The 22,531-nt window shown below is 43.1% G+C and overlaps 1 protein-coding gene across 1 annotated transcript; it reads right to left on the bottom strand.

Annotated features, from left to right (window-relative positions):
• Positions 1 to 12,677: 12,677 nt before the first annotated feature.
• LOC124269811 (E3 ubiquitin-protein ligase TRIM33-like) lies at positions 12,678 to 20,953 on the bottom strand. Its single transcript, XM_046704849.1, has 6 exons — positions 20,833 to 20,953; positions 17,376 to 18,433; positions 17,159 to 17,217; positions 16,931 to 16,979; positions 16,386 to 16,445; positions 12,678 to 13,899 (listed from the first exon to the last, which is right to left on the bottom strand). The coding sequence occupies exons 2-6, from the start codon at positions 18,430 to 18,432 to the stop codon at positions 13,484 to 13,486; spliced, it is 1,641 nt and encodes a 546-aa protein (XP_046560805.1). The 5' UTR covers position 18,433; positions 20,833 to 20,953; the 3' UTR covers positions 12,678 to 13,483.
• Positions 20,954 to 22,531: the final 1,578 nt, after the last annotated feature.

Below are 22,531 nucleotides of genomic sequence, written 5' to 3'. Positions count from 1 at the left end.
TTCAAAAACATTTATCATAGGTGAGGTGAGGTGAGGTGAGGTGAAATTGGGTTTAACGTCGTCCTTGAGAATATTTCGCTCATATGACGACGTGCATGCGTGTGAATGTGTATGTGCGGCTGCTTGTACTAGCCCAGACTGAAGCTGGTTTTATAGTGCTAGCCCACTGAGATACCATGCGGCAGTGAAGCATGAATACCCCACTCAGACATATTATACTGACTCCGAGCCGACCAGTCCTTGTTGTACCCATTCCTGCCGAGAGCGCAAGACAGGGACCAACAAGTACCATATTTTAACGTCTTTTGGTAAGACGCGATCATCGATCGAACCCGCGACCTTCCGCTCTCCGGACATTTATCATAATGCATACCTATTGATGATGAATATTTTCAAACAGTGAACTAGCTGTGTGTGCTACAGGAGTGAGTGTGGAGAAAGTTACAGTAGAATTCAGACTCAATGAAGTAACGTGCCGAGATTAACATATTATGCACATTTCGACAAAACATGTTCATGAGTGCAATGAAGTTGAGTGCACAGTGACACCGACACATGGCAATTTAAAATCTAATTAGCAAGCATACGTAAAAAGTAGCTCGGCATGCCATGAAATTGTATAAAATAAAAGTTATTTGAAACGTTATAAAAACAACCCTAAATACACATGTAGAAAAGCACTTTGTGTGAAATTTGATGTCACGTATCACGCGTGGCACGCGCATTTTGTGCACAATGAACTTGCTCACTTTTGACACTGAAGTTCACACACCTGATATTGAAAAGTGACGATCGGTAAGTTATTCTCTAGCCTATAGTGGACAACACTTTTCAACCTAAACTGCGCGTACGTCATTCCACGGCTTACAGAAAATCAGCGTCTGAAGTGGCCCAAAATAAAGCGGCCAGACATTTTCGTGTACATCGAAACACGATCTCATCTCTGTGGGGATATTTTCAACACAACGGGAACACAGAAGATTTGCCTCGTACTGGCCGGCCACGCGTGACGTCACGTCAGCAAGACAACCACGTTACAACTTATGTTATGCACAGTCACTTTTTCCGTCAGTATAGTTTTCTAATAAACAAGCGCATTATAAAATAATTCAACATTTGAGTTATGATTCTGCATAACAGGAAATGCTGAATGATTATTCTAAAAAAATGTAAACAGTACGTCTGCAAACAGAAATTGACATTGCTATTTCGTTGCATTTCCATCTCTACTTCAAGCGAAGGAAAGGGGCGGGGTTACTCACGATTTGAGTCAGTGGCAGGAATCTAAAGGCAAACTATGCGAGTTGAAGACTGGCCCTTAATTATCAACAATGTAACTTAATAACTTTCCATATCAGCGAAAAAACGTGGCGCATTGTAGAAAATAGGATACAACCCTTAGTTTTGCAATTATGATGGCAATACGCAACGGTAAGGGAATATAGTGAACCCAGTGGTGATAATCAGGCAATGGCCAATACTTATTTCTGTGAATAAAGAATCAGCAAAAGTAGGTATATTCAATCTAAACATTCAAATTTCATACCATGATTTGATTTACGAGACATGTCTAAGATCCTACATTATGGAACCTGTAGAGACCAAACTGTGACAGACAATTAATTGATCTTTCAGATAAACTGACCCTCATCTCAGTTTACACACTCCATGTTTTAGATAAACCAAAATGGTGCTGCCCGTCGGTAAAACACAAACTTTCTACATACTTCCCCACCTTCAGGCTTCAGGGCCACTCTGAAGGCGGGTAATAAATAAATAGTGATGAAGGCCACAACTGAAGATTAGTTGAAAACGAGTTATTTCCCCTGTAGCATGTTGCTGCAGCATCAGCCTTAACAGATTTTAACGCCTCTTGGAACAAATATAGAATATTACGGCTGGTCGCTAACTCTCTCACGCAAAGCAAAGCAAGGCAGAGCCAAGCAGAGCTAAGTTCTACTTGAAATTGTTGTTCTGTTTCAATTTGCTTTGGATTGTCACCCGATCGTGTACACTGATAAATAACCTCACTTTATCCCTTTCACTAATTCTAAGGCAGAGAAAACACTATGCATTTCACAACTGTCAAAGGATAAGATTAAAATAAGGGTTCAGATGATAATAATGCCTTGGCCGGCTCATAGATGTTTATAATATCGACCACAGGATTGAATCGATATCACCGTGAAATGACTGGTGCTCACTGGCAGGTTGAACCTTGACTTTCTACATCAACAATTTAACGAAACACCGTCGTTTAAAAACTAGCAGGAAAGAGAATGTGTCTTTGATAATTATTGCTTGAGGATTTAGCATTGATGCCATTGCTTGAGGATTTAGAAAGTGGTCAAATGCAACATATGTTATATTTGGGATACATTTTCTCAGTAAAGTACAAATTCTAGTACTTTTGGGGTTGAATCCCATCCAGGTTTCGAACCCACACCCTCAGTGTCATGCACCAAATGGCCAGCACACAAAGTCAGCCGCCTAACCCGGACTGAGAAAGTGTATCCCAAATATATCATATGTTGGAATTGACCACTTTCTAAATGACATTGTGTAATCATAGCTTTCGGTCGTTGGAGCCGAGCCAATTTATACTTATCAGAGGGGTACACAAAGTCTGCAGTCTAGACTACCAGTTGTCCGTCTTCCATTTTTGTGGAAGTCTCGTTGGCTGAGTGGGTTAGGCGGCTGACTTTGTGTGCTGGCGATTGGGTGCCTGACTCTGAGGGTGTGGGTTCAAAACCCGGTTGAGATATAACCCAAAAAGTACCAGAATTTGTACTTTACTGAGAAAGTGTAATCCCAAATATAACATATGCTGCATTTGACCACTTTCTATAATGGCATTGTGTATTTCATGGTACTTGTTGGTCCCTGCCTGGCGCTCGGCACGAATGGGTACAACAAGGACTGCTCGGCTCGGAGTCAGTATAATGTGTCTGGGTGGGGTATTCATGCTTCACTGCCGCATGGTATCTCATTGTGCTAGCACTATAAAACCAGCTGAAGTCCTCGCTAGTACAAGCAGCCGCACATACACATACACACGCATGCACGTCGTCATATGAGCGAAATATTCTTAGGCACGACGTTAAACCCAATTCCACTACCACCACCATCCTATTTTTATTTTTAATCAGTGAAAAATATGATGATAGCGCATCTTTTGGAAATATGGTATTCAACTGTTTCCAGATTACTTGGAAATTTTAATGCTACTCCTCGCAGATGATATGGTTTTACTATGAGATACAGTCGAGGGATAACTAACACAACTCGATAATTATTGCTTTTACCATTACTAAATTCTATTTATTGAACAAAACGGACTTTAACTCCACGATAACTGTTCTGATTTTCTACTGTATCGTGTGTCAATATCTAAAAGTTGGCTTAACTAGCTCAGTGGTTAATACGTTTACAACGGACGGTACTTATGACGTCTTACTGTCGTCCACAGTTCCTTGCTTATGATAAAATCCTCTTTCTCGTCATTCGTTCGCAGAATGTCAGAAACAATCTGTTGGTGTTGTGAAATGTCAGGACATTACTTTTATTGATAACAGCTTGGAAATAATTTGTGCTGACATAATTCATGTCGAAAGAAGATTAATCTTTTAAGTACTATTTTAAAAAGCGCAGCACTTTCTGGTTTTAATGCCGCCATGCACAGGTCGGGCTTTAATTTTTTTAGAAGATTTGTGGGACTGCTGTTGGATGCCTTTTGGTTTTTTGATTTGGATATTTTTGGTGCTGTTTGGGTATGTTTGGTTTTGGTTTGGTTGTCTTTTTATGATGCGTATTTTTTTTTACCAGCGAACTCAAAGATGAAAAAGTCCCTAAATGCCCTTTGCGCTATAGGGCCCGTAAGTAGGTCACGGCACTTCGCGAGACCTTAGTACTTTCGGTGACAAACAACGTTACATACCTTTTTGAATGTCTCTGGTTGTCAGTTGACAGTAAGGAAACGATAATCCTCGCAGGAATAACAAAGTTCCGATCTAACCATCCCCAAATTAGCCAACGGTCCTGTCTAGTAAAGTCATATTTGGCGGTCGCGCAATTTGGAAAAGAACTGGTTCTTGAATATAGGCTTGTCACCGGAAATCAGGTCCCGGAAGTAAGCTGGGCCCCCGTCTCTCATATCGAAAGAAGCGCCTAGCGAAACTTACAGGCCTATTGACCAACTTTGAGCTGCATCACTGCTAAATATAACGGTCGTGGTCATATGACTACCAAAACTCAGTAGTTATGTTAATCTGTTGCAAACATTGCAGTTTTAGTCGTAACTGTCGGGGGCGGTGGGGTAGCCGAGTGGTTACAGCGATCGAACATTGTACCCATGTATGGAATCGAACCTAAGTCTTCTATCCACTGGATTCCTCACCGCCTTTGTAATAAAGGAAATACAGCTGGATGTCAACCATTTGAACACATTCATACGATGATTCCCGTGGGGCCTGAAAAGGCCCTGGTCTTACCTCCTCTACAAGGCCCCCGTGCTCTTGTAGATGCCTTGGTAGTCGTGTTAAAGGAGGGTGCTCATTGTTTTATTGCCTTGCTCTCGACATAAGAATGAATGAGTGAGTGAGTGAGCGAGTATGGTTTCACGTCGCTTTTAGCAATATTCCAGCAACATCACGGCGGGGTACACCAGAAATGGGCTTCACACATTGTGTTTCCATGTGGGGCCTTCGCATGACGAGCGAACGCTTTAACCACATGGCTTCCCCACCGCCCTAAAGGTGAGTGAGGGACCCAGCTGATAAAGCACGTGGGGTATCAGGTGGGTCCCTCACTCACCTTTAGGGCGGTGGATAGCCTAGTGGTTAAAGCTTTCCTCGTTACGCCGAAGACCCGGCTCCGATTCCCCACATGGGTACAATGTGAAGCCCACTTCTGGTGTCCAACGCCGTGATATTGCTGGAATATTGCTAAATGCGGCGTAAAACCCAACTCACTCACTCACTCGAGATGTGACAGGCACTCTGATGAATCTGGAATCAATTGTTTGCCTGCTGTGTGAGACACCCTTATAAACTAAACTTGTTCTAAACTTCTCAACTGGATTGTTAATTGTCCCGTTGCTCTGGCTTGGTTTTCTTTTATTCCAAAATAGTCATACCTGGACATTAAGTTTTGACTGCTAACGCTGTCATGATCATCACTACAGGATGCTGAGAAGTATAACTCTTGTACCCTTCTTTCCCCACCACCCTAAAATCCTTCAGCCGTACCCTCCCCATCCGATCACAAGCAAATCCCGTGTAGAGACCCAGAGGCTGCTCAACGTTCACCACAAGCACATCTTGCTATATCGGGTTGAAGCATGCTAAGCTGTATCAGGTGGATGGTTTTTTTGCGATCAGGGAGTTGTGTTCTCCACTTCCCCAATGCTGTGAAGACTTTCCCGCACTGGCGGATGTACATTTTGCTGTAATTAGTGGAGGCGAACGTTGCTGTAACAGGTGAAGGGACATGTTTTCTTTATTATGACTCAAGTGAAATTGGCCAATCAGAGAGCATATACTGTGCCCGTTGTTCTGCTTTCTGATTCATCAATCTCAAACTGAGGCATAATAATTTGCCACATTGGATGGACGCACGAGAGGAAGGAATAGTTTGCTTTTTCGCGTAGTCACATTTTCGACTTCACCAAAGACTTTACAATATCGAGTGGATGAACTCTTTGCTGTTTGGGATGGAATGCATTCTCGACTTTTACTCTTACTTTTTCGGTTTTGTGGACAGCGGAGTACTTAAAACGTCAGCTCCTCGTGTAAAACTTCTGCGTTCGATTCCGGCCCACAATAGACTCACAAATCCTTCATGTCTGCTACCATGTGTATATCTAATGTTTTGTGAGTTTTAACTCGATGTAAAGACACTGCTCACATATTCACGTTACTATTTCCAACAATACTTCCCATCAGGACGACCCGTGAAGGTCCCGGTTAGAATTGGTCTTCAGCAACCCATGCTTGTCGTAAGAGGCGATTAACAGGATCGGGTGATCAGACTCGCTGACTTGGTTGGCACATGTCATCGGTTCTCAATTGCGCAGATCGATGTTCAGGCTGTTGATCACTGGAATTTCTGGTCCAGACTCGATTATTTACAGACGGCCGCCATATAGCTGGAATATTGCTGAGTGCGGCGTAAAACAAAACTATTTCACTCACTACCAAGCTCTCTTCTGTATCTTCCATGGGAAGTCGACTCAATGCATCTGCGTTGCTATATCACAGCCTTTCTTGTAGAACATAGTACAGTTATATATGCTTACAAAACAGACCAATGTTGAGTGCGTGGGGATACCACATCAGGAACTAGTTTGTTTTGTCTAAAGAGTGACAATAGTTATTTATGGTCTTTACCGATCTCAAAAGTATGCCCATACACATATATTCTGCCCAAAATGAAACGCAAATGTGATTTAAAGATGTATCCTTTATGTATTATATATATAATCAACAGATCATAATAGATTGTTCAAATTTACCACAAGTGAATGTCACTCACCGAACGTCATCATGGCGCATATGAAACAATCCATTGTCAAGGTGAAGGTCATAGGTTCTCAGTGTCTTGTATGGTCCCCATGAGAGTCCAGAACTGCCTGGCATTGTCGTCCCATGGAGCATATCTGATATGAATTGTGTCCTGGGTATGTTCACTCACTCTTCCTACAGAGCTACTGTTGAAGGTTCTGTCGCTGATGTTGATGTAATCGCCGACGTTGGTCACGAGCATCCCATAAATGTTCAAAGGGTTTAGATCTTGAGACCTTCAGGGCCATGGTAATCATTGGACATTGTGGTTCTTCAAAAGGCCGTTGCCAGTCTTGGCGTTGTGTTGATAAATGACGTTAGCTTGTTGTATAACTGGAAGGACGTGTGGCTGAAGAATTGTATCTGTCTAATGCTGTGCCATTCAGTTGCCCTGGGCCATGTCTGTTCTATCGGTGTGGGAGACTGCAGCCCACATCATTACACTCATACAACTAAACCTTTCCACTTCCTTTATACAGTTTCGAGCATACCGTTCCCCACCAACTTTGTAAACACGATGTCTTAAGTCTTTATGGTGAAGCGAATAGCACGTCTCCATAGCTGTGGTGGCCATACTCTGTGTCCTTGACACCATTGACATCACAGCTGACGATGCTGATCAGACAGAATGACGCCTTTGAACTGGTTGTGTCTCTAGCGATTACCTGCGGCGTGTTGAATATTCCTCACTTTCTGGGCTTAAATCCTACGCAAATCCTGGTATGTTTTGGAGCTGAAGAGGTGGCCTGTTGAGTTGATCATGTAAGTGACAAACTCGTGTGAACCTGTCCTCCGTAGGTGTTACACGTGGTCGACCGGGTCTGGACAGATCATGTGTTGACCTCTGCATCTGATAACGTTTCCATGGTCTTGTAATGGAGCATGGCGATACGTACAAAATCCCGACTACAGCTGAAGCCAGGTCGCCTGTCTGCAGTTGGACGATAGCGCTGTTGCAATGAGTTTCTGTCAGTCGTGGCCAGGTTTCTCTTTTCAGAGTTGTACAATTGTGATGACAGACAAATGAAAAACCGATCGTTTATGTAATCCAACAGTCCATTTGCACGTTCATTTCAGTTGGTGTGTTTGGCTGCCACTCTCCCATGTGGTTGAGTATGTGCATTTCCTCGCTACTTTAGGTATTCTTTGGCCGCACTATATTCTACCTGCACAAAATGACTGCAGACATGAGAAATTCATATAGCCAGGTCGCCTGTCTGCAGTCGGACGATAGCGCTGTTGCAATGAGTTTCTGTCAGTCGTGTAGGTTTCACTTTTCAGAGTTGTACAATTGTGATGACAGACAAATTAAAACCGATCGTTTATGTAATCCAACAGTCCATTTGCACGTTCATTTCAGTTGGTGTGTTTGGCTGCCACTCTCCCATGTGGTTGAGTATGTGCATTTCCTCGCTACTTTAGGTATTCTTTGGCCGCACTATATTCTACCTGCACAAAATGACTGCAGACATGAGTAATTCATTTTTACTAATTTTCTTTGCACAGTTATCATCACAAGTCAGCTTTCATCTTTTCGGCTTTTGCGTTTCTTTTATTGTAGAATACGTCGTTTGTGAAATTTCTGCAAGCCATAAATGACAGTGTGACTTGGTTGACACATGTCATCGGTTCCCAATTGCGCAGATCGATGTTCATGCTGTTTATCACTGAATTGCCTGGTCCAGACTCGATTATTTACAGACCGAAACCATATAGCTGGAATATTGCTGAGTGCGGCTTAAAAATAACTCCACTCACTCACTCAAACTGTAGTAATATTGGTTTCGAAGAGTAAAAGTGAATACGCACATATTCTAATTGAATTTATATTCCGTTCTCTCTTTTCCCCAGGACTAAGCGGCATTTTCATGTCCAATATCCAATATGTCAGTCATGTCAGGAATGAATCGGTGATGATAGTTCAAAATCCAAAGATAAACACGCAAGTCACTTACTGTTCTTGGATGAGGAGCCTTGTTTATGGCCTCAACGTTTCTGTACATTTGTATCCCATTTATATCCAAACTGCGACGCAGGTAATCAACTTCTTCAGCTATAAACATACATTTCTTAGGTTTCAATTTCAAACCTGCATCAGAAAGTATTTGCATAAGTTCATCCAAAGTCTTGATGTGTTGGGGATCATCCTTGCCAGGGTTGATGATATCATGCATGTATTAGGCTCAACAGTCAATCCCATTAAGTAAGGTGTCAATGACCCCCTGAAATATTGCAGGTGACGATGACACACCAAAAGGCAGTCTGGTGTATTGAAACATACCTTTGGGTGTGATGATAAGCACATATTTTCTGGAGTTTTCATCTGGAACAGGTTTTTGGTTAGCATATGTTTGTAAACTTCTCACATCCTGCTACCTTGCTACACAGGTCTTCCAATGTAGGTAGCGGATACTCTTCAACTTTGGACACTTTGTTCACAGTCAAATTGTATGCTCCGCAGATTCTCACTGTACCCTCGGGTGTCATAATAGGCACCATTGGACATTCCCATTCAGAGTGTTCGACTACCTCCACTCACCATTGAACCAATGCCAATGCGAATGACAAAAGGCCTATAGCACTCTACTGCCTCCATTCGTCAGTATGCTCATTCAAACGCAGTCAACATGAGGTCTACATCCCTCGATTGCCTCCTGTGTGATATGATGACGGCCAAGGGTCACCCGTCACGGTATTAACATTAGTGTTGAAGTTCAGTAGTTCTTCTGTGCATCTTTAGTGCACTCAGCCAAGAGACGACACAATTATAAAGTTGGTTATATCATAAACAGAATGGTCACTCTATAATTATTCAGTTATTTCCTCCTTCAGTGATAACTGACAAGCAAACATATCATCCTGCAGAGTTTGTATTAGATATTTTAGCCTATTTAGCATATTTTATAATGGAATTGTAATTGATATGGCGAGATGGCTGATGACAAGTTAGAACATTCTGCTATTGACATTATATATGAAAAATATATAGATTAGAATACAGATTTTATTATAATTATTTTGCATTTAGACTGACTTTCTTCCTTCTACATTGAAACTAATATGATGGTGAAAAGATATTTTACTGTTAATGTATATTATGTAAAACCTAGGATGGTCATGAGAGAACTGTGATGACATTTTGTTGTCAGGTGGACATCTTGATGGAGGCAGCAGCCCACGGCGAGCACGACCCGATGAAAGGTGTATCTGAGAACATTATGCTGGGGCAGCTGGCCAAGATCGGCACGGGCTGCTTCGACCTGCTCCTGGATGCAGAGAAATGTGAATACGGCAGGGAAATCCCTACAGCTGATATATCAGGAATGATGCTAGGTAAGGAACTAATGACGAGGCGAACTAAAGGATTGGGTAGTTAGTCTCAGGGTCTTGGTTGACCTCATATCCTGACGATGTTCATAATATCAACCACTGCATTGCCTGCTCCTGACTCTTACTTAACGGCTGCCAGTATATAGCTGTAATATTTTGTGGTGTGGTGTTTAAAACATATAAACACCAGACTGCTCGAAGTAAGCATCACTTTGCATGGCACACACCAACCTATCCCCCTAGTTCACCCAAATACAGCCTAAGCAACCCACCCTACTCCCCCAGCTCTCCAGAGAACACCCCAACATGCCCAAATACAGCCCAACCAGCCCCTCCTACTCCCCAAGCAGCCCCATGTACTTCCCCTCGTCCTCCAACTACACCCCGACTTCCCCACAGTACAGCCCCCAGTCCCCAGCGTACAGCCCTCCTCCCCACAATACAGTCTCAGCTCACCTCGGTACTCCCCCTCCTCTCCCATATACTCTTTTACCAGCCCTCGATACTCCCCAACCTCTCTTACATACACCCAAACAAGCCCCAAGGTACTCCCCAACCTCCCCAACATACACCCCAACCACACCCAAGTACTCCCCAACCTCCCCCACATACACCCCAACCACACCAAAGTACTCCCCAACCAACCCGCGATATCCAGGTCAAGGTGATCAAGACAGTGATGGAGATTAGATCTCTGCACGGGATAAACCAGATGGAGATCACAGTGCAACATGCAGCGGTCTGGATAAAGACAGTTAAAACTACACTGCAAGATTCAGAGACTTGCTGCTATGCAAAATGTATTGTAGGTATATTTGTGACACCTTCAACCGCTAGTGCTGGGAGTGATAGAATGTTGTGGAGATGTACTATCGAACATTCTTGATGCATGAAGCAGATACTAATCAAATTGTATATCATGTACAAACTAACATCTTTGATCTTTGGTGAAATTCCTGTTTCTAGAATACAAGAAACCTGTACAAGATGTGGATCTAGTTGTATATTATGAACCCTCACCTTTATTTTGAGTATATGTTTTGTGTTTCTATGGAAATGGGAGAACCATTGAAAGAATTATGGAAGTTGCAGTTGCAGCAACCTGAAGAGAGAAAACAAAATCAAAAAAGCCTTCAATAGAAATGTGCATGTTGTACAGACTGTACAAAATGTGTTCAGGTCGATGCAGGAACTAATGGAACTTATAAAATGGCAAATACGTTATTGTCTTATTGTATTTCATCAGCCTTATGGCTTGACGTGCCTTTTAAATAGTGGGTCCCAGTTTCCCATGACACAGGGAATATCGCTGGGGATATAACCTACAGCTTTCTATATATATCGACATATAGTGAAGGGATGAAACTGGGGGTTTTACAAATACAAGCAAATCAATTTCGAAGAAAAACGTTACAGTGGCAAAACCCCCTAAGGAGGCTTAGGAGCATGACCCTATCCCTCTTACTCAAACTTCACTGTACAGAGTTGCGTTCCCTGGGCACGTCAGTAGCCAATGACCGCAGGTTTGATCACAATTAACAATTTGGTTTCTAGATGTGTCAGTCAGCACCATAACGTGATCGGTTGTCCAAGAGGTAAAGGTCTGAGGTCAGCATCACCTTTATGACTTTCTACACTTAATAAGTTTACACGTCGTAATATGACAGGAATGTGGTTCAGCTGGGCGTTTAAGTAAATGAATGAGTTTAGTTTTACGCCGCACTCAGCAATATTCCAGCTATATGGTGGCGGTCTGTAAAAAATCGAGTCTGGACAAGACAATCCAGTAATCAACAGCGTGAGAATCGATCTACGCAATTGGAATACGATGACATGTGTCAACCATGTCAGCGAGCCTGACCACCCGATCCCGTTAGTCGCCTCTTACGACAAGAATGGGTTACTGAAGATCAATTCTAACCCTGATCTTTACGGCTAAGAGGGCGTTAAAACAAGCTCACTTATCTACAAAACACAACGATTGTCCATATGTATGTACATTGTACAGAGCGAAAGTCGAACAAACTCACGGAACCTTGTAGGTGTAACTTTAACAAAGTGATGCGCCACAAATTGGTTTCCATAGTGACACAACGGCATCACCAAGGTAACGCTTGATAGTTGTGTGCATCTTTCCTGCATGTTTTACGTATTCTAAAATGTTTATAGCAAGCACGTTTATAACGACCAGTTCCCGATGCTATTTTAACATTGTTTCCAATTTCAATGTGTCTTCATCTGTGGTTGTGCACGGGCTGAATTTAAATATAATTTTGTTAGGGTTCAGAAGTAGATTATTGATAAATTCACTTTACCCCAAGTTGAGAACATTGTACTGGGTAAATTAACATGCAACCTTTGTAATCTTCATATGTTACACGTGCTAGGGATTACGTGCCTCACTCTGAGAATGGGGATTAGAATCCCACTCAGGACTCAACCCCACAATTTTACTAGAAATTGAGTAAATATAATCCTAAATATAAAATATATTACATTTGACCACTTTCAGTGTTCATAAGTGTGTACAGATAATGTGTCCAAGTATATTTCCGCTGTCCTTACAGACGGCAGCCCAGTCTCACGTCACACTCAGTTACTTTATCCGGCAAATCGACACATGACAGCTGATGAGCTTTAGCGGACAGTGTTTGACAACTGGGAAGAAGCCAGTGTTCCTCTAAGTCTGACATTTCTGCTTCAGCTAATCCATAAACTAGTCATGTGTGGATTAGAAATACATTTGAGTGACAATAGAATCCAACTAATTAGGAAAACAAAAGATCCTGCGAACTTGATTGTATTTCTGAATATACGTCACAACATGTAAACGGGGACATTCTATGTCCGCTTCAATCACTTTCATCATATTTCTTCACTGACATCAAATGTGGCGTATGTGGATTCACAACTACAATAATTTCATCTCAACAATATTCATGTGGGGATTTAAAACATTTGTATTACAGAGAAGACACGAAGCATGGCGAAAAAATCATGATTTGAAACAACTTTTGATGAATTTGTGACTCAGTTATTTGTTGTGATATTTCCCAGACATGTATGAAATGTGTGATAAACTGGTCAACTACTGCAGAATAATAATCATAACAATAGTCATGTGTGGATGTAAAATCTTTTTCATACACAAGAGATTCCAGTCAAGCAGTAAAACAACACATTTAACTGACTTCGTTACATTCTTGTCCACAACAAACATCACATAGACAGACAACTTATACGTCCGCCTCAATCACTACAATTACATTTGACAGTTGAAATAAATAAATCACACTTACAAGTTTACACAATGTCATATTTATTTTATTATCTAATTCAGGGCGTCATAGATAAGTGACTTCTTGGTGTCAGTCATGGTGATATCTGCCCCACTTATCACCTTCATTTTGACTGTGAAGAGATCTGGCGACCCAAGTCCAAACATGGGAAGAAGAGACTCGCTCCACTCAACATCCACCTTGGCTAAAACAACCTCTCTGTCGAGGTCGATGAAGGCGAGTCTCCCCCTCCCCACATCCAGCACAACGCCATAGTGGAGGGTGGCCTGTGTGCCGGGTGTGTCAGACATTGTGTTAGTGTAACACTTCCCTCCTCCCCTGCTGCCACACCCTGGTACAGAGACTCCCCTGGTGTGTGTAACATCTCCCTACACTGACACACCAGGAGCGGCGCTGGTAACAAACACACCACCCACTGTCCACCTGGCTCTCCTCCACCACACCCATCTCCAGGACAAGCCACCACCCTACACGCACCACACCCACCCTAGAGTGTGTCTCCCAGTATCGTGGTGTGTGTTGGACAGGGGTGACAGTAGAGGGGGCTGGAGGAAGGGGCATGATGGTGGAGGCACATGTACCCCGATATTTCCCTAACCTGCCGCTGTGTCTGTATTTTGTGGCGGGCGGCGAGTTCACCAGCTGACCGACTGTAGTTACGTGGCACCTGTCTGTGTTGAGTCGAGCAGCGTCCAGTTGTAGTTTAGGACCTGGAAATATACATTTTGTTTACAGTTTAACAAATTTCCCGACTTCAGACAACAAATTAGTCATGTAATTGTCAACCTCCTTTCAATGTTTACAAAACAGCGCACTGAATGATCGGCCCCCATTTTCGTCTGTGTGTGAATTGTATCACCACTGTCACTTAAATACACACAATCATACTGTGAAAATATTTGTATGGGTATTCTAAATGTTTTTCATACAGTTTGATATTGACTGACAATGAAATAAACACTCCATGAAACAGTTTGTCAGACACTGTCAGTTGAGCTGGTTTGCTGTCAGAAGTCAGAAATAGACATTTCCGTATGAAAACTCATATGTATAAACATCATTTCATGATAAAACTATTACTGTTGGTATTCTAAACTCTTCTTATACAGTTTACTAAACAATAAGACATAAAAAGCTGTTGTTTGATGATATTTTTACATGTGAGTGTTCACCAGACACAGTGTCGACAGGTAACTTCTACGTCCGCTTCAATCACTGTGCACAGTTTCAACACACTCGCTGTGTGGGGAGGTGGTCGAATCATGTCTATTGGCTGGGACATATAATTATTTTTTATGTTAAACATAAAGTTTAAAGAGATGGGTTTTTTTTCAAATTGATTAGTTTCGTATATCTTGAGACAGTTCGTTTCAGATGTTACCAAGAAAGCATCAAATACAACTTCACCAGGACCCGTGAACATCCAGGTTAGAATATTGGTCTTCAGTAACCCATGCTTGTCGTAAGAGGCGACTAACGGGATCGGGTGGTCAGGCTCGCTGACATGGTTGACACATGTCATCGTATCCCAACTGAGTAGATTGATGTTCATGGTGTTGATCCCTGGATTGTCTGGTCCAGACTCGATTATTTACAGACCGCCGCCATATAGCTGGAATATTGCTATGTGCGGCGTAAAACTAAACTCACTCACTCACTCAATTTCACCAGGAGGACTGACAACCTGTCCGATCATTATTACAGGTATTTGACATTTAGTTAATGGGTGAACATTTTGTCACATCAAATACGTATATTTCATATGCAAATAGCTGAACTGTCGTCAACCAGCTTCTAACTCATTTTAGTCAAAATTCAATATATGTATAAACTCTCACCCTTTCATAATGATCTAGCATTTTCAGTTTAGCTTCTCAACACTAAATTGTAATATCTGCTTTAGGTCGTATCTGAAACGACGCATTATATGAAAGACAATTAAGCAAAATATATATATGTCCTAAAGTATAATATTCATTACAGCGCATCAAAATCCCAGATCTTATAACGTTAGGCTTTCATTTCACTGATTGACACAAACTGACACCGACAATGGGTTATTTTACAATACACAAAACACACTATCAACCAAGAACTTGTTCCAAACGTTAACAATGATTAACGAATTTGTGGTGTTTTAGGCCCTTGGTTTACATATTATACAACCGGACAGTAAACCAGTCAGACAAAGTTAACGAGAACCAGGTACACCCTCCTAGTGAACGTCGGCTTCTGATTGCACATCCATATGTCGCCCCTTAAAATTCGTAATAGTTTTGAGGGCAAATTCCAACTGGGTCGGGATAAAACAAGTACATCTATTCTTGAGCAAGTCAATCGCTGCGAATTCACATCTCCTTGTAAAAAGACGCGTCTCGGTGGCCTGTTGTAGACACATTCATATTACACCAGATGTCCTCCGTGACGCCCAGTCTGGCCACCTCGGCAAAGCCCTAGTGTTACCAGCTGTTCGAAGCCCCATCAAGAAGTAAACACATGCAATTTTAGACCCTTGCTTCTTCTAGCTGACGTTTCACTGTCTATAACGATACGTCCGAGGGTTTGTAATGATATACAGAAATATGGATTCTGTTGATAGATACGATAGTTACATTTTCTGGAAACAGTGTCGAAAACTCACTCACGATAAAAGTGCACAGGTCACCAAAAAGTAGAACCGGTGGCATGCCTATTGTTTAAAGGTCGGGTAACACCATGTCCAGTGTTTAAACGAAGTTAAATACAACTGTAGTTCCACCGAATCCCCATATAAACAAGGCTCAACAGTACTACACCAAGTAGAGTGTCCTTTGTTTAAAGGGCAATCAAGATCATTACATCCAGTACCATATCGTGTGTTAAAAGGCGGACATTACTACACTTAGCGCTATAATGAATGCTCAAAGGGCGGACATCATCACGGAATCTAATACCACAGATGATGGCAAACCTGAATACACCCAGTACCATATCATTTGTTCAGAAGACGGGAATCACTAATACAAGAACCCTATCGGACTTTAATAGTACACAAGGTCCACAATGTCATAGGGTTTCAGCAGTAAACCTGTACAGCATCCTGTGGTTACAGGTCAGGAAAGAGTGCTTCATCCAGTAACTTATCCTGTTTGTGGGCGCACAACGGCATAACATCGAGTTGTGCAACGTCGCCAAGTAAGCAACTGATTATACTCACACTGCAGTGTCAACGTGGTCCCTGTTCCTGTTTCCAGACTGTAGGTTTTAGTCCCCACATCTGCAAAATATTTCCCAGCTTGAAGAACAATAATGCTCATACACATTAAAGCATAAACAGTAACTTCTATGCTTGGAACTTTCTTTTTTTCAAAATAAGAGGCACTCCACCTTTGTGCCCAACAAAATATCTGCCAAGACAGATCTGGGTCCTTGTAATATCAGTAGAGTCACGTTTCAACATTGTTTAGTCTCAGCTTCTGTCCATTACAAACGGGTATTGATAACGTATCCCATATCTGCCCTCTAAGTGTACACGTATCACAGTATCATGTCAATATAACAAGACCAAAAACTGTTCACATAAGATTACTTTGGATAAATATTTTATGAGGCCATTTTCTGTCCATTCATAACTATGTCTGTTTAAATCATAAAGGAGTTGGAAGCATGTGCTTCTGAAAATATGGCATGCAAAATAAAGGGACACATACGGTAACGATGTTTTCCGTCGTTACTTTTTCCAAAGTAATCTAAAAATCTCACCAAACTGTGGTAGTGGTGCTGGATTGTTAGCAGCCTCCGGAAGCTTCAGCTTGAAACAAAAGAATATATTTCAATGTCGCAATTCAACATTCACAAAGCCGTAGGCTTTTTTCACTCCTAAGATACAAGCATAAGTTCAATATGAACATTATATGTACGCAGGTGACAATAATTATTACCTCAGAGACTACGAGACGTATATACGTATGCTTACTCAGAAGTACTTACATGCTTGGGTGTGTTCTCCGGGTCAGGTAGATGGATATCATCTGTCTGTGTACCTCTGTCTGTAAAATAACCAACAACTGTTACCAACGATCATTTTATGTTTCACCGAGTTTGTGTTAGAAAGGAATAGAACGAGCATCAGCTCACCATCAGCTCACCATCAGCTCATCACCAAATCTAATATATAACATATACTGCCAGAGTCAGAAGTAAGTACCTGTCTGTGTGTGTTCATCAGATGCTGATCCATCTCTAACGAGAGACCCAAACTCAGAAATGTCGGATTTCAATTTCTCCAGTCCTCTCATGTTGAATGTGGCTGCAGGTGAACAGTGCAGCTCTGGTGGAACTGATCTGAGGTAAGTCTTCGTTGTTTCTTGTATTGAACTCTCCAGTGTCATAAAGTCCGAGTTCGAAGCATATCTGAGCACTGTCTTGATGTAGTCTGAGGTCCACTTGCATCGTTCACTCTCGCCTTCAGAGGTAATATGCTCTGTGTGTAGATTTGACAGTTTCTGCTTCGTCTGATTGTCAAGATCGATGATCAGTTCCTTCTCTCTTTGATCGAGTTGTGTCCTCAGAGAATGGAAAGTGTGGTGGATGGTCTCCTTCACAGCACTGCTTGTCTTCTTTGTGTCATTCACGGCTTTGCTGATGCTCTTCAGATATGCTTGGTGAGACGTATGAAGTGCAGTCACGTTCTTCCCATGTTGTTCTATCCGCACTTTCGCAGCATCAGAAGCTACGTCTAAATCCTCAACGTCGTGTTCAGCATGGTCGCCAAGCCTGCATTTCGTACAGATGAAAATGTTACAGTTTTTGTCAAAATATTCCAGAGGATAACGCTTGTGAAGTTTGCAAACTGGTTCAGCCTTCATGCTTCCCGGTACCGTGTCCACAATGGTTTCAACAACATGTCGTCTGGTAGCTTTGAAACTGTTGTGCATGTTCTGGCAGTATTCACAGAGTAACTCTTCACAGTCCTGACACCAACACACAGCCTGGTTGCCGTCATCTTCGTGTGTACAGAGAAGCTCTGTACGGCGATGCTTGACCATCAGGTGGAATATTTCCTTCTGTCTCACTGGGTCCTTCTGGAAGGTTGTGTCTGTGAGGTTGATCTCCCTCTGACATGTAGAGCATGATATCACACCACCAGCTGCAGATGTCACACACGTCTCACACACGGCGTGTAGACAGGGCAGTAGGTAGGGGGCGGGGCCTTTCAGGGTAAACTGCTGCTGACAGACAGAACATTTGGGGAAGGCGTCCATTCTGAAACAAACATATCATTGTCCTAAATCACTTCAATTCAATAATACGAACATGTTATCAAGAATGGCATACTGATTCCAAGAAAATATATTTGTGCACTCTTTGTGAGTGAAAAACCTCATGTTAGATTGAGTTTACTAGGAGGTGAGAGTGAGGGTGAGGCGGATAGGAGCAGAAGGGAGAAAAGAGGTGAGAAGTGAAGGGCGGGTTTGGGTAGGAGGGAGAGGTAGGTTCGGGTAGGGTAGGAAGCGGGTACGTGTAGGAGGGAGAGCATGGGAGGAGAGACGGCTAGCGCGGGTAGGATGTACAGGCGTAGAGGGAGAACGTTTACGGGTAGGATGGAGCCAGGGATGTATAGGTAGGAGGGTGTGTCGGGGAGGAGGGTACAGGCGGGTACGGGTAGGAGGGAGAGCATAGGAGGAGGGAGCGGCTAGCGCAGGTAGGATGTACAGGCGTAGAGGGAGTGACGTTTACGGGTAAGAGGGAGCCAGGGATGTATAGGTAGGATGGTGTATAGGGGAGGAGGGTACAGGCAAGTACGGGTAGAAGGGAGAGGTGGGTATGGGTAGGGTAGGAAGCTAGTACGGGTAAGAGGGAGAGCATGGGAGGAGGGAGCGGCTAGTACGGGTAGGATGTACAGGCGTAGAGGGAGAGACGTTTACGGGTAGGATGGAGCCAGGGATGTACATTTTATATAGGTAGGAGGGAGAACAGGGTAGAGCCGGGAAGGAGGGAGAGACTGGTACGGGTAGGAGGTACAGGCGGGTACGGGTGGGAGAGGGCTCGGAGGAGAGAGGCGTGCTTGAGTATGAGGAAGGCATCGAGGAGAGTGAGGTGTACGATTAGGATGTCAAACAGATCCGGGTAGGATTTAGAGAAAGGGATGAGTTAGCCGGGGTTGGGGGTGCGATTTGGAAGAAGTAGCGGGGAGGAGGGAGAGACGGGGAAGAAGGGATTGAGAGGAGTACAGAAGGGAGAGGCGGGCGAGGTACGAGGGAGAGGAGGGGACGAGAAGGAGGCAGAAGAGGGGAGGAGTGAGATGCGGTTACGAGTAGAAGGGGAGCGAAGGATGAGGGAGATATTTGTATGATTAGCAAGGTAAGGCAGATATAAAGTACGGGAAGAAGGGAGAGGAGGGAACAAGTAGGAGGGAGAGACGGGGAGGGGGGATTGAGAGGAGTAGAGGAGGAAGAGGCGGGTATGAGTAGGGGGAGGGCCATTGAAGAGGGAGAGGGAGGTACGAATAGGAGTGAAAGGAGAGGAGGAGGGAGAGGCGGGTACGGGTAGGAGTGAAAGGAGGGGAGGAGGGACAGGCGGGTACGAGTTGGAGAGATATGGAGGATTGAGAGGAAGGAAGGAGGGAGAAGAGTTAAGAGGAAGAGCCTGGTAGGAGTGACAGACAGAGGGAGAGGCAGGGGAGGTATGGAGAGGCGGGTACGGGTAGTAGGTACAGGCAGGTACATGTAGGAGTGATAGGAGGGGAGGAGGGAGAGGCGGGTACGGGTAGGAGCGAACGCAGGGGAGATATGGAGAGGCGGGTACGGGTAGTAGGTACATTCAGGTACATGTAGGAGTGATAGGAGGGGAGGAGGGAGAGGCGGGTACGGGTAGGAGCGAACGCAGGGGAGATATGGAGAGGCGGGTACGGGTAGTAGGTACAGGCAGGTACGAGTTGGAGTATGAACAGAGTATTAGTGAGAGGCGGAAACGAGTTAAAGTGAGAGGCAGGTAAGAGTAAGAGGGAGAATCGTGTACGAGGGAGAGAGAGACGGGTACAGATAGGAGGGGAGGTGGAGGTGTAAAACGGGAGGATGTAGAGGCGTGTACGGGCACACGATAAACTATCTACCTCCATGTCATTCCCCTCGTTCTACCTATAACAATACCACTCTATTTCCCAAATAATGATGCACCTAAAACCATTAGCTATTTTTCCACCCGCAACTCTTGTTCCTGGATCTACATACCCGACTACACACAGACGCTGAATGTAGAGATCTGTCTCACCGATCCACTGCACAGTTACGCCTCTAAGATAACAAGTCCTCCATGTCACGTGACGACGGTAACGCCCACTTCATGCACTACAATCGACGATATTGTACACCTCAAGGTTGTCTGCTGTCAAGTCTGGAACCTTCCAGCTTGATCCTTAGAAAGAAACGGAATCTATCTAACCCTAATATCTGACAATTAACACCCAGATTCACTGTCACAACGTTAGGTAGAGTAGTTCCTTGTTTGTAAGTACAATATCATATGCGTCACACACAACACACTTCGAGGAATGGCGTCTGATGTGGGAGTGACAATGAAGGGTTTACCTGTTTGTCCTGACGCCTGATTGTGTAAACTTAAATCAAGGCTAGCATAGACATTACATAATCTACGATACTCACGTATATGTTTCGCAGATCTTCCTGTAAAATATATCTTTTGTCAAGACAGCTTTACTGGAATATGTCGCGACGGTACAGCACACACCTACCTGGAGGTTCGGCTTCCTTGTTATACAGGTGATATGCCGGTGTCACCTGATGGTGATAAACACTGTCATACGACATGTAAACACAAAGTCCATGTACTGTGGAGATATCTTATCTGCACTTGCACACTTGCACGCATGTACACAGACGTCCCTTGCGTGTTATAGGAACTATAAATTCAATATTCTAGTGTGGTCACCATGCTGATATGGCATTTCTAATATTGGATATCAATATATGATCATAATACAAGGCCTTTGGTAGTAGGTTTCCCGACAGGATTAAGTCAAGGTTAATCAGTTACACCACTGTCTCAGGTTTCTGTTTGAACCATATTAAATGCTGTCACCATCGGGCTGATAAATAATCGACTCTCTGATCAAATATATTACAACACACACTTAAACTGGAAATGGTTAGGGACCGTTTTGGATACACGAGAACAGGGTTTTCGACGACAGGATATCAATACCAAATTAAAGTGATGCAGACATTGTGTATTTTTCCAATGGTAAATACCGCCAAGGTTCATAAAATACAATATGAATTCATATTAAATGATATTCATCATGCAAAACGTCACTCGCTTGATAACGCAATAACTCTTTTTCATTCATGCTACCATGAGTTTCACTTTTTTCATTACATGATATTTATATAGCGCACATATCCACGTGACTAGTACATGCACAAGACGCTGGTCACAACTTACAGGGGCGGTGGGTAGCCTTGAGGTTAAAGCGTTCGCTCGTCACGCCAAAGACCCGGGGGTCGATTCCCCATATGGGTACAATGTGTGAAGCCCATTTCTGGTGTCTCTCGCCGTGCTATTGCTAAAAGCAACGTAAAACTAAAGTTACTCACATCTGTACTTGATACCACCAATTGGCGACATAAAGACGTTGACCTCTGACCTCACTCCTGTAAGCTGGACCTGAAGCTCGCCTACAAATAAATAACGTTTGTTAAATATGTAGATACACTCCTTACAAACAGAGCTGATATTCATTGCACAAAAAAGCATGGAAAGAAAAGTAACCTTTTAACAAGGTCGAAAGTTATGATTAAATTTCACAATTACTGATATTAAAACAAAAAAAACCCCGAAGATCATGCATTCTTTGTAAAACATATACTGAGGTTTTGAAATGACAAAGGCAATACTAAATCTCAAAGGGGATCACAGTCCAGTACTTGTTACATGTGGCTGGTGCCAACAATTTTGTCAGTTATGATTATCATTAACTGTGAGACTGATACCCAATCTAATATGAGTTTGAAAACAATCTCGAGCTGGGCAGATACTTCTACTGGCTCACACCCAGTCTCCCTTTAACACTACACTGTTTCAGTCATACTAAGGTACATGTACATGTCTACATGTGGTACACTGTGAGTACAGGCTAGAACCTTATACTGGCACACACCCAGTCTCCCTTTAACACTACACTGTTTCAGTCATACTAAGGTACATGTACATGTCTACATGTGGTACACTGTAAGTACAGGCTAGAACCTTATACTGGCACACACCCAGTCTCCCTTTAACACTACACTGTTTCAGTCATACTAAGGTACATGTACATGTCTACATGTGGTACACTGTAAGTAC

Source organism: Haliotis rubra, unplaced genomic scaffold (genome assembly GCF_003918875.1).
Source record: "Haliotis rubra isolate DU_JTF1 unplaced genomic scaffold, ASM391887v1 Scf1479, whole genome shotgun sequence".
Taxonomy (NCBI): Eukaryota; Metazoa; Mollusca; class Gastropoda; order Lepetellida; family Haliotidae; genus Haliotis; species Haliotis rubra.
Note: the sequence above shows the minus strand (reverse complement) of the source record. Positions and strands in the feature narration are given on the sequence as shown.